General features: G+C 41.9%; 1 protein-coding gene across 8 annotated transcripts in view; it reads right to left on the reverse strand.

Moving 5' to 3' along the window:
• The window catches only part of TRRAP (transformation/transcription domain associated protein), a 2,065,012-nt gene that overhangs the window by 1,960,157 nt on the left and 91,481 nt on the right, over nt 1-13,374 (reverse strand). For all 8 annotated transcript variants that reach the window (XM_069647248.1, XM_069647247.1, XM_069647244.1 and 5 more), the window contains exon 4: nt 8,671-8,781. In XM_069647248.1, coding sequence (XP_069503349.1) covers nt 8,671-8,781 — 111 coding nt within the window. The remainder of the gene's footprint in view (nt 1-8,670; nt 8,782-13,374) is intronic.

Genomic DNA, 13,374 nt, shown 5'->3' on the forward strand with positions numbered 1-13,374 from the left:
CACTTTCCCTTACGGAAAAGACGGAGAAAACCGGGGAAATACAAAACAAATGTTCTCTCCACAATACTACAACTCCCATAATTCCATTCCCCCATTGAAATCCACGAGGACTGGGACGAGGAAGAGGCAGATGGGAGTCATGAGGATTATCCATAGGAATCCATGGGCAAAGGATTCCTATGGGCAGTCTCCATGTTGCCCCGATAACGAGGCCAGGCAGAGTCAGGCAGGCAGGCAGGGACAACTATTCACACCAGACTCCAATTAACTCTAGCTGGGAGTATAAAAACAGCAGCCAAGAACATCATTGTGAGCGAGTAAGGGATGCTGGATGGTACCAGAGAGCAGGAGAGAGCCCATGTGAAATGGAGAGACCCTGGGAGGCCTGGAGGAGAAGAAGAAAACAGCCCAAACACTGGCCCTGCTACGAGAGCGGAGATTGCAGTGTGGAGGAGGCAACCATCCCTCCAGAAGCTAAGACCAGGGGCAGCTGGGGTGGATTGGAGGTACCAAGTTAAACTCCTCCCCTGGGCAAGGCAGGCAAACCCAGGTTTTTGATGGGCAGAGGGAGAGACCCTGATGCCCTACAAACATTCCCTTTTAGCTCCTGCAGCTCCCAATGACAAAGTGCCATTTTGGGGCGGAAAGGAAGTGGGAGCATAATCAGCAATGTGCATTCTTGGACTTGAAGTCCCACAGCCTTTTTTTGTTAAAACTGTGAATTTTGCAAGCAGGGTCTGTTCTGGAAGAGGGGGGCCTTTGTAAACCTAAAAGGGGGTCCGAGCCCAACAGAGGGAGAACCTTAAGGAGCATTAAGGTTCAGAGCCCGACAGACGGGGAGGGGACCCAGTGGTGAAGCTATAAGACACAAGTCAAACCTTCAGGACCAGCTGTAGTGTGTTCCGGGACCACGTGGGTGCTTGTGTGAAAGACTCTGGCTGATCTCCCCCCGCCCCCTTTGTTCTGAAGGAAACTACTGAAACCAGAAGGCCGTAGGAGAGCGGCCAGAAGAGGTCAAAGTGGTCATACTGGAGGTCTAGTAAAATCCTCATACAATCGAAAGACTTTGATCCACAAACTTCAGAAAGTAATAGTGAAGTGAATCCTGCATGGTTAAAGTAAAAAGAGGAAAGTGAATCTAATGACCATTTCAAGTTAAAGTGAATGTGAATTTGGCAATAGTGAACCCAGAAGAGGGGTGCCAATGAGAAGGGGGCAAAGTCTAAAGTCCTGAGAAAGTGTGTTGACAAAGACAAGACACGTCCACTATGAACTGTTTGAAAAGACAATGAGATGCTAAGGAGGGAGAAGTACACCATCCCGCTGGTCGTTTTTGGAATCCGAGCCCGACGGAGGGAGAAACCAAGAAACTAAGACAGGAGAAGTACAAACAAGGGGGACCCAGGGGTAAGCCGTTATCACCCTGATCACGTGAACCCGAGAAAGGGAGGTTCACGGCAAACTGCTGAACAGACTTTTTGTGAGAACAATAGCAGAAGACTTGTTGAAAGTCATAGGGAAACAGTTGAGGCAGGTTCGAGCCCGAACGAGGGAGGTCCAGGGGTGAAGTCATCACCCAAAACCCATTAAGAAGAGGAATAGTTTTGAAGGGTCAGACCCAGAAGAGGGGGACCCGAGGGTGCAACCATCACCCAACATGAACTGCAAAGAGAACTTTGTTTGTTTTGTTAATGGATACATCAGCCTTCGAAGGCAAGAGATTTTCAGGAGAAACGCAACTTGGTAATCGACGGTCCCGATTGCTGCCATTGGAACTGTTAACTCATGCTGGGAAAAGCGCGAGGGTGTGCTGTACCGCAGGCTCCCATCTTACCCAGTGTTGAAAATGTGGGGAAGGGAGTCCCAGGATACCACATCCTGACATATTATTTACAAACACTTCTTTCTTTTCCTGAAAACTATCCCACAAACTTTTTGTATTAGATGTGAGGTTTGGCAATAGGTTTCTTAGTTTAGGCCCTTATTATTTGACACAACGCCACCAGGAGTGCCTTATTTTTCATTTGATGGTAAACGTTTGCTCCCATCTTAGTTTTAGGTTTAGGTTTAGATTAGGTGTTTTTCCAACCTGCATACAACATTCATTGATCAATAAACCCCCTTGAACTGTGATCACTTGTGTCCGTCTTACTTATTGCCACCATGATTGCCTCACAATGGTCTCTGAAAGAGTGTCCGAGGGTGTAGAGGTGTCCTTAGATTTAGAGGGGCCACCATCTTTCGAAGTAGAGGGCTTAGAAGCTAGAGTGGTTGAATTTGTGGATTTCGATGTATTGGATTTTAAAAGAGGGCACGGGCTGTGTTTAATGAGTTCTCTAATTTTCGAGGTAGTGGAAGGGACCATCAAAGCATCTTTTCGACACATCCCTTTCAGCACGTGAAAGGGTGTCTGTTTTATGCGCAGTGTCAGAAACTGACTCGTGGGTCTGTTTCAGAAGGCTGTCATGCAGCGAATGCGATGGCCCAGAGGACAAGCATGTGAGGACTTTTCCTTTCACACCACGTGGCTTTCAACAGTAGGCCGTGTGATGTGTTCTTGGTGTGGCGTGAAGTGTGTGTGCTTGAGTTGATGGGTGTAGTCTGCATAACAGGAACCCCGGCTTGCTTAATAGTGTGTCGAATCCCGTTTGCCCTCGACATCACTTTGGACACATACGCTGCCATCACTGGAAGCTCCCTCCACGTCAATGCAGCCCTCTGCATGCATGGTGTGGGCGGCCCAGTGTTTTGTTCTGCGGTCCTTTAATCTTTTAGGTTGAAAGAGCTTGCAAGATTTGCAGTTCTTTTTGGGGTGGTCCTGTGGGAGACAGTGGTTACACACCCTGCCTGTCTACCCAGGGGTACTTCCTATTGCAAGACGGGCTCAACTTAAAAGGTGTATTTTCTGTGATTAGTAGAAATGGCAGCACAACGAAGAGAAGGAAATGAGGGGAAGAGATGAGGCATTCTCTAAAAGGAGAAGAAAGTATGACCCCGCCCCACTCTCCCTACTGTGATAGGCAGAGGCCCGGTGAGGCCTGTGTAGGCCAAGGTCAGTGTCCGTCGAGGAGATTGTTCTGTCGTCGTTGGCTCTGTCCGCCGAACTCCGCTGCAGAAGATCTTACAGCGGGTGATGGGCGGTTAGCGAAAGAATAGTAAGGGTCTATGATAAACTTTCTAATCAAAGGCATCAGCCTGAAGAACTCCGCAAACTAGTGTCAGACTACGATGGTGGAAAGAAAACTGAGGACATCGACCCGCGAAGGACCATGGGTACAATGGCCGTCACACTAGATAGTATTATTGACAAACCCAGTCGACGCCCCTTTTTGAATTTCGAAGAAAAAAAATCATTTAATACTCTACGACTAGACGTTGGCCTATGCATAGCATGTGATCTAAGCAGATACACAGCCATCAGAAAATGTTCTGCTACTAAAACCATGAGACCTAAATAATTAAAACAGATTGGGAGAGTGGGAAGTAGGGAACACCAACTGATTTTTAAACACAAAACGTCTTACAGATTTGCTTTAATCTTTAACATTTCACTTCCCCTTGAAGAAATTGAAAGCATAAAATGTAGGCATAGATCTTCTAGATTACAAGAATATATAACGGACAATTGGTAATACTTTTCAAGTAGTGGAATGCTCCCCTACTATCGTCCAGCAAATACGCATCCTACAATGGATGACATGTCCAATAGCATATTACAAATACATGAAAACCTGCAATATCTCAAAATTAAAAATACCTGTGCATAATTTTATTAATGCAATCTAGGAGACAGTTACTCACCAATAGAAAGACCACATCTCAAATCGTTGCAATATCAGCTGCTGAACAGTCTGAAAAGCAGCTGCCTAAGAACTGCAGCTGCCATAAAAACGACTAATTACAGGCATGACTCGCTTTCCCTATTCCCATAGTCTCTCCAAAAGGTCAGCGAATTTAATTCAGACTATTTGAAATGGTCTCTCCAAATACAAGAGCGCTTCGATTTTACTGAATAATCTTGTCTCACTCATGTCTCCCGGCCAGAGATGAAAAATGTCCATGCAACACCCAGCAGCAAACCCGCTGGACGATGAGACAATCTTCTCCACGGGCATTACACCCTTTCAACAACTGAAAATACAGCTTTTTTCGCAATTCGAACAGCTGTTAATGTAATGTATTTAATTGTCCACTTCTCATGAATATGATACATTTGCATTTTAAAAGCATTTCTAAAAGGAATTTCTTCAGAGGCGACAGCATGTTCCAATCAACAATGATAGTCGTGTGGCAAAATTATACTGAAAAACCTACACAGAACACAAAATAAAGATTAAAAAAAGGCTATAGTGTACCCTTTCCAGTTAACAATTCTGCACAATGTAACCTTGCATCTCAAATAATTGCCAATACGCGTCATACATAGTACATTTCATGACTACTTCATTCAAGATATAATTTAATTTACACTGTAATTATAAAAACAGTGTGTAAAATGAGGACTATGCACAATCTAGTTTACATCCATTCAACCTTGCAGTCAATGGGGTACATTACTATTAATCGTCAGTGGCAGCAGAGTCTTTGCTCAAGAGTGATTGATTGTCATTACACCAATCACAGGTGTTCTAGCCTCTCAAATATTCAAGACTACAGTTAAAACATCAAAAATTTGCCAGAAAGAGCGGTTCAAAAACAAACAAATGAAAGTTACATTTGTAATTGAAATAGAAACTCAGCAAAACCCGTCCCTGTGATAATCCAGATCAGTATTTAACTTTATGTAGCACTTCATACATGGTTCGTTCAACATCTAGGCACTGTGATTATTATACCTCAGTCAATACTCAGTTAACCGACCTCTGAAGGATGTTAGCCAATAAGATAGGTCAGCTATCGTTGCTGCAATATGTGTGTGATCTGTAGGTTGCAGATTCAAATCCCGTCAAGGCCAACTCAGCATTTCATCATTTCAAGGTCGATAAAGGAATACAGACTTCGGTTTGGTTATAATTGTGATAAATATGTTGAATGTACAGCGCTATATAAATGACCATTTGACCATAAGATTGGATACAGAATTTAGCATGGAGTCCTTGCCTCTCTTTGTATCATAACATTGGCATACCAATAGGTAGTAGTAGCTCCAGGAAATTAGGACTTTGATGTTTAATGAAAGACAATTCTGCAATCGAACCTCAAAACACACAATGCATTGCATGCTTACTTTACTATGTAATTGGCTAGGTTTTTATGTTTTCAACTTTTAAATTTACACACGAGCGATCCTCAAAATCTTATCTGGAGCAATGTCTGTACCAGTGTGCCATATTCACCTATTTGAAATGCTGCCACTACTACGCGTACCATCACCATGTCAAATTGTGTCGCTCCCGCTACACCCCAAACACTAAAATCCAACACTCCATTAATACCTCCCACTTTCACCAATATCCGGGTGGTCCCCATGATATTCACCCGTGTTGAACTAATCCCGATGGAACCATGCCAGTTGTGCCACTTTTCGTGATCTGCTCATCAGCATTACAACGCGTACCTCTCAATTGGGGAAAAAGCACAGCATTCCAATAACTCAGTGTCTGTACGAATTCTATTGCCTACAGCAGAGTTCCGTGTGGTAGACACGACCCTTAAACAGAGAAAGAATTGCATGTTTATGTGCTTGGTGGCAGCCATAGTTTAAGCTTCAAAGCCTATATGTTTGCTCTGTAAATATTGGTAGCAGCCATGTTGAAATGTTAGCTTACAATGCAAACCATGCAATTTACCCCATGCCAAAATGTACATCACAAAAATAATGTTATTCTCACATGGTTGATTTAAACAAAGTTACATTGGTCCGCAGTGAACTCTCTCATTTTATATTAAAAAAAACTTGATGTTAACTATATTGTTTGCCTGTTCTGATGCCCACCCAATATTCTCATTCTCAATGTTCGCATCATACGTGTTGTCAATAGTACCATTTGAAAATGTGACATTTATAGGAATATCTAACTTTAGAGCAGGCTGGAGCATGTTACATGATATCACTTACCCAAAACCAAGCTGCATAATCTTTCTCTATACCAAGCATACAGACTTCCCTATCCTACCTATCTTCAATCGGACACTTTCTAGCATAACAGCAAGCAAATGCCAACTTATTAAAGAGGGGATGCGATGTAGGTGTGTTATTCTGAGGTGTAAAATACCCTCTGCTGTATCACTTGAAATGGCTACTGCTTTTCAACTAAAAAATGTCAACGTTGAAAGACATTTTTCAGAAGCTTGCAATATCATAACACATGGAAATGGGTACGTCATTCCTCATACAATTTGTCATTTGTAGGAACTATGGCTCTTCTGGACAGTACAATAATATGGAAAAAGAAAGTGCTACTGAGGTCATTTTGTCTGGGAGAAGAGTAAGATAGTACACACAAACCGATAACATTTTGACAGTGGATTGTCCTTTTATGCTTGGTTGCTGAGATGTTAATATTGCTCCAAATGATTATCTGGGCTGCCTCAAAGCATACAGCATACCAGGCTATCAGATTTAAAGGTTCATGGATACAGTTAAATCCTGATCACAGTTAAATGATATATAGAAAAGAGAAGTACATTCTCCCACCGGATAAACAAAATCTCCCCCTCCACCCCCAACTTGCATTAATTGGCCAACAGCAAAAACTGGAGGAAAGTAAACTCTACCATTATCGGATTCAACCACTTATCTTTGAACCCCACTGCACAAATCCAACTCTGCCCCTTGATTTCTTAGTGCTTTGAATAAAGGACTAGTTGAAACTGCCATGTTATTTTTTTCAAAGCCGCCTAAGGATTTAAACGTGCCCCAGCAGCCCATGTCAAAATCCCTGCCTGGTCAACCAAAAATGAGACACAAAAAAGGAATAGAAAGAAAATAGACTGCGCAGATATTTTAGATAGCGGATGGCATTTTATTTCATTCCTTTGAGAAACGAATGATCAGAAAGGATACAGGATGTCGAAGGCAAAACTATGAGCACACTATTTATTTGAAAGTGTTGATTAAAGAAAAGACAAAGCTTTAAAAAAAGCATGTGTTAAGCATCAGCCTAATGAATCTTTATTAATGATTAATCACCATCAATTTCAGCAAACAGAAGCATTAGTTAAATACTGACTCAAGCTAAAATAACAGCATACATGCACACTTTTTCTGCAATAAAAAGTATACTCCATGTTGTCCCGATTCGAGACAGGTTTTTAAAACTTGACAATAGACATCAGCGCGAGCTTGCTGGAAGAAGCACATCAGCAGTTCTACAGATTAATTTTGTAATGAGTGGCATCACATCTTCAGACAATAGAGCACATTCTTTGAGCGGGCCAGAGTGGGAGTGGATGCAATGAAGTCACATTTTATTCTAAGAAAACTATGCAACATAAATTGGTTTCCCAAGTTAAACTTAATTAAGAAAAACTTTTTTTTCCGTCTGTGAATACATCTATGCACAGGACATTTTAATCGCCTCGCTTTTTTAAACTATGCTCCAATGTTTGACATTGTTTATTACAGATTATTCTTACCACACTATTGTATGTAGCAATAGATTTGCAATGACACTTGTTCTGAGGCAGTAGTAGCATAAAATATCTATTGGGTCTTCATATCCACCCATCTGTTCACCTATCACTTATGCCAGTCCACCTTGAACTGAAATTCAGAGAACACATTCACAGCATGCAATCGATTCCAATCACCAGCACATTCATGACATCACTCGCACATCAGCACTCATACTGAGGACAGAGAAAGATGTAACAAGTTTGTGTTGCTTAATGGTTTTACTATAAGTACAGCCGCAAAGCACCTCACCCACACTTTTAGTGTCTGAAGAAAGAAATGTATGCCTGAAAGTCTGGCAGGTCGCCTCTTTTCCCCATTACCCTCATGGTCCAATCCCTATCGTCATGGGGCGTTCCTCTCCTCTGCACCCCCGGACTCCCATTTGATGTTATTTACACTTCACCTTCACACAGTCACTTCCACTCCTTTCTCTCTTGCACTATACATGGAGTTTGTTTTAGAATTGTATGGTGTCGCGTTACTTCGGATGGAAAAATAAATGTTAAACAACATTTTTGCAATCTGATTCAATGCACGCACATTATTAAAAGACAAAATGACAAGTCATTCCAATTAAAAACAATACTTACAATATGGACACAACAGATTTTAATTATTTAATAGGGTACTGGGAATTTATAACAGTTGTCATCTTACATTAGCCATTATTTTGTTCTGTGAATAGTGTAGATGCACAAGTCTCTTTCATGCAAAGAAAAGGACCACAAGCTTGCTTATGCCAGGGATTGATAACTGGAAGACTTTAAAAAATGTTTTACATCTTGAATTAAAATAGATCTGTAATATTTAGTTGTCCCAAAGCTTTTCACTACAACCTTCCGAACACTTACAAAACACTAACTATATACCATTGATCTTTCATAAAAGCTTATTGGTAATAGAAAGTATAAAAGCAATGATGCAGCCCATGAACAAAAACAAGAACCCCCCCCGCACTCAACTTACACTCCATTGAATCCAAAAACATTTAAGTAAACAAAATGAACCCAAGTTTCACACAATACATTGAAGAATACAATTCAACAGGATACCTGAGCAGATTTCTCCTGCAAAAACTGTACTTCTCCATCTTGCAGAAAGGTGAGAAATCGAGGGATGATATGTTCCAGGAAAGTTGAATATTGCGGTGAGGATGTTACAGTCTAGGTTTGAAAATGAGACATTAAGCACACATTATTAACATTAAGTCACTGCCCTCCCTCCAGTCTACCCTAGAGGTGCACCAACATATTGATGTTTCTTGCAACAACTGCCACATTTCACCAGCACCACAATTAGAGAAATACCAACAGTATCTTCTTGTGAAACTCAAGTTGCAGGCAGGGTTTACACAATTTACAAGATTAAAAGAAAAAGAATAAAACGTGGGGGAGGCAGCAGAAATTCTATTTTTAAAATGCACAAGTCTGCTCTACAGGAAAGAACTGCATCTGCAAAATACCACAATGCTATAGAAGTTACAAATGTATGAATTTCAGCATATCTGAGACAATAAATCAGCAAACCATTTTAACGTAAAGTCGTCAAAGAATAAAAAAAAAACCTTACCCTCCATTCGTGAAAGCCAGAAATGTTGGCTTTGGCAATACTTGCTCCAGGTATGCTATGGGCAGTTAAACATCTTTGGGGGCGAAGGAGGGTGGTTTTGGATTCTGCAGGGTCTTAGCCATTACAAGTCACACAGCACCTGTAAAGATGGATTTCTAGAATCTGGCCTGGTGGACAGATGTTAGGAGGCCACCCTAGTTAAAGTCAACAGGGAACTCAGAGGTTAGCCAAAAGCCAAGCAGTCAAGGCTATTCCTCAAGAGTGCGAGTGCGAGTGTGGTCAGTGGCCCTAATGAGTCCACACAATGGAACACACAATCACATTTAGAAAGGCAACTATAAAAATACTATTATTTATCCTCTGGCTTCTACACGCACTGAAAATTAAACAGATATCGCACAATACTCTGTGGTACAAATAAATATATTCACCACAGGTTCATTAAATGTATTAAAAGTCACTTATTCAGAAAGCAGGTAAGTAGATTAAATGCAGTAATGACAGAACTAAGTCACAAGCAGAAAGGGGCCATGTGCCCAAACGTCACATGTTACTCCCCAGAATGGTGTCTCTTTAGTTAAGTTATAATTACTTGTGTTGGTGATGGATCATAATACTCAAAGTTACTAAGAAAAGTAAATGTTCTTTGGCATTTCGGAAGTTACTACCCAAATTAGACAACCAAAAAGGCAGTGGAATTGAGGTTTAGGGAGACAAAGGGACTTGGTATCATATGGAATACAGGGCAGGAGAAATGCACTGCATTTCCTTACACCCCCCTCCCCCTCAGGAACATCCCCCCCCCACACAAAACCACCCCCTGCCACCACACCCTCGATGACATTAATTTTCCCAGACGACTTTGCGGATCGTTGGAGGGAGAGAGAGCTGAGTGTAAGATTTGAAGACTGTCATATCAGGATTCACCAGACAAACTCCACGGAAGCACTCCCACACATATAACTTGAGATGTCGCGGAAAGCCTCCTCCAGCTTAAATTGGAATTCATTCAAGCCGAGAAGTCTTTGTGGTCTCTACAAAGTGCCTACATGGGTAGAACCGCCATTTTGGCCATTCCTGAGGTTGAATGGGAAGGCCACGAACAAAACAGCCACAGTGCAAGATATGCATTGGTAGCTCAATGGCCGCCACATATCAATAACATAGATTGTCATTTGACTATCAACATATTCAAAACCCTTAGCTGCTACCAGTCTACTCCCCAACATTTCATTTAATCGTTTGTACAGCACCTTTCACCATTGGTATGGTCAATGCGCAGTAGGGTGAACCCCTGTGGAAAATTATGAACAAATAATTGTAGGCACTGTAAAATGAGTGAACATTAGTTTTCCAATCAGATGGTCTGTGCACAAGGTTAAGGTGTGCTTGCCTTGCAGATAAAATCTTTTTGGTTTGTACGTTCGCAGGCTCTAGGAGTGAAAATAGCAGTTTAGCAGCTGCATTAGCTGTAAGCCGAGACCCTGACTCTGTTCGCATTTAGCCGGGTGATTTTGTCATGACAGAATGTAGCACCAAATGTATAAAGGTTGTTTGTTCTCAACTTCTGAGGCACCAACGAAAAAATTGCTTGTCGTTCGGCTTAAGCGCATTAAGAATAAACTATTTATTTATTTGTTTGTATAGCGCTAAAGCCTGCAGGCATCAGAGCGCTTACGAATAGACAGGACAACAGTAATTTAAAACGGTACAAGTGTGAAATGGGTCATTATTCATAGTGATCAAGTTAACCTGATTCCAGGATTTATTTGAATAGTAATGTTTTCAGTTTCTTCCCGAATTGAATAAAGTTGGAGTCCAGCTTCAGTGAGGTAGGTAGTTCGTTCTTTTTTTATGCTTATGGACGGGAAGGCCTTGCCTAGGCCGTGTTGCTTTTTTGTTGTGGTAGTTTGCAGTAGGCCTATGTTGGAAGATATGAGGCACCTAGATGTCTCATGCCACTTGAACTGTTTCTTGAGATAATCCGGGGCTTTGCCATAAAGGCAGCGATGGACCATGGCGAGTGACTTGAAGATAATTCTCTCTTCCATGGCCAACCAATGAAGAGCTTTTCTGTCTCCAGTGATATGTTCCCTCCTGGATCTGCTTGTGATAGTCCTGACGGCGTTGTTTTGAATTACCTGACATTGTTTCAAACATGTAATGCTTGCTCCTAGTAGTAGGGAGTTTCCATAGTCCAGTCTAGATAAAATTGTTGCGATGGCGATGCTGTTTTTTTGATCAAGCAGAGGTCTCATTTTTTTTTCAGGAGAATTTGGTGGTATTGGCAATTTTTCTTTAAATAGGCTGTGTGTGCCTCAGCTCCTAGTGAGGCTTGAAGATATACTCCTAGAGTTTTCACTTTTTCTGATCTAGAAATTTGAGTGTTTTTAATACAGAATGAAGAATAAAGTGGACTCAGTTTCTTTCTGGCCTGTGTGGATCCGAATATCATGAGCTCGGTCTTGGAGTCATTTAGACACATCCAATTTTCTTTCATCCAACACTCAATAGTGTTGTATAAGGATGAGAGTTTGTCGCTGTCCATTTTGTGATCCCCGCCAAGTTTGAAAACTAACTGGGTATCATCGGCAAAGTTCGTAAAAAATATACCCAATTGGGATAACATGGTGCAGAGGCAGCGCATGTAAAGATTGAAAAGCAGAGGGGAGAAGCTGGCACCTTGTGGAACTCCACAGTCCACCGGTTTGGTGTTTGATGCTTTATTTCCCCAGACGATCCTAGATTGCCTATTCTGTAGAAATGAGGTTATCCACTCAGTTGCCCCTGGTGAGCAATTTCCTGAGTTTTCGAGGGCCTCTCAGAGTTTTGTGTGATCTAGCAGATCAAAAGCTGGCGAGAGGTCCAATAAAATTAGCAGACCTGATTTACCTTTGTCCAGGATGGATAACATTTCGGTCTGAAGATCTAACAAAGCAGACTCTGTACTATGGCTGGACCTAAATCCGGACTGTTGTGGGTGTAATAGATTGTTTTCATCCACATAGTTTTGAAGTTGTTCAGTAGCTGTTTTGTCCAAAATTTTCAACAGAAAATTGCAGTTTGTTATGGGTCTGAGATTAGCTGGGTCTTGTTGGTTTAGATCAGGTTTCTTGGGTAAGGGAGTGACTGTGACCGTTTTAATGATGGTAGGTACTGTTTGATCCCTAAAAGAGGCATTCACCATTCTTCTGAAGAAAGAACGACAGTGTCATTAAAACATTCTATGCCGGTGTCTCATTCTGCTGGTTATGGTCACAGGTGGTCATCAAGAGAATACCCGCACCCCTTTCGGGTGACCGAAGTCCAAGGTATTGGAAATTCAAGGAGGTGCTGGTATGCGTGTGTGTATTATGGCCCCATACGAGGATATGAGGGGGGGGGGTGCCCCATCCCCCTGCTAATTACAATTGGGAGGAGAGGGATAGTCGAGAGGGTTAATCTGGAGGGGTTTATACGCGAGGATAGTCATTATGTGTGCAGAGACAGCACACATTTTTTTCTTAAAATATAGCTGCATTCTGATGGCAGAAGTGTTGTGAAAGCAGATGCATGGAGGATGGCGGCCGTGCCTTCAGGTAAAGTTCCATAAGCACTTTAGCCGCAGGGCTCGGACTCCCCAGCACTTACCTCTTCTACCCTCTCCGTGCTGCACTTGAACGTTCTGAATAGTCACAAGGCATAGTAGGTTTGTTCTTTTTTCCTCCACTGCTTTAAATATTGTGTTTGTAATGCGCTTCACTCCCTTGTTCCCTCCCTCACCGTGTGTGCGCTTTGAAACAGTTTTTTACTTGCTGTAGAAGCGTCTAACAAGCCAACAATAAATAAAATAAATTGATTGCAATGAGTTTAAATACATGGGCTATAATATAACAAATTCCTTGAATCAACACTTTCTCTGTGGGAAAACTCACACAGTGATACAATTCCACCAATTTCGACTTGGTTCTGTACAATGTTCTTGTTATATACTTTTAAGCACTGGAACCCTCCAGGTTCCCTCTCTCACCAGTTAGGTTAGTTATATTTCGTGGCTCTTGGAAGGCCAGAGGACTCTGAAGACCAACGTGCTTACATTGTCTTGCGATATTTTATGTCTATCGCGCTCGTACAGAAGTGTTTCAGAGCGCGACAAGGCAAGGGAGGGGAGGGGAACAGGAGAGAACAAAACAGCGATCTTACTAGGC

This window comes from Ambystoma mexicanum, chromosome 2q (genome assembly GCF_040938575.1).
Source record: "Ambystoma mexicanum isolate Mex_15411 chromosome 2q, UKY_AmexF1_1, whole genome shotgun sequence".
Classification (NCBI taxonomy): Eukaryota; Metazoa; Chordata; class Amphibia; order Caudata; family Ambystomatidae; genus Ambystoma; species Ambystoma mexicanum.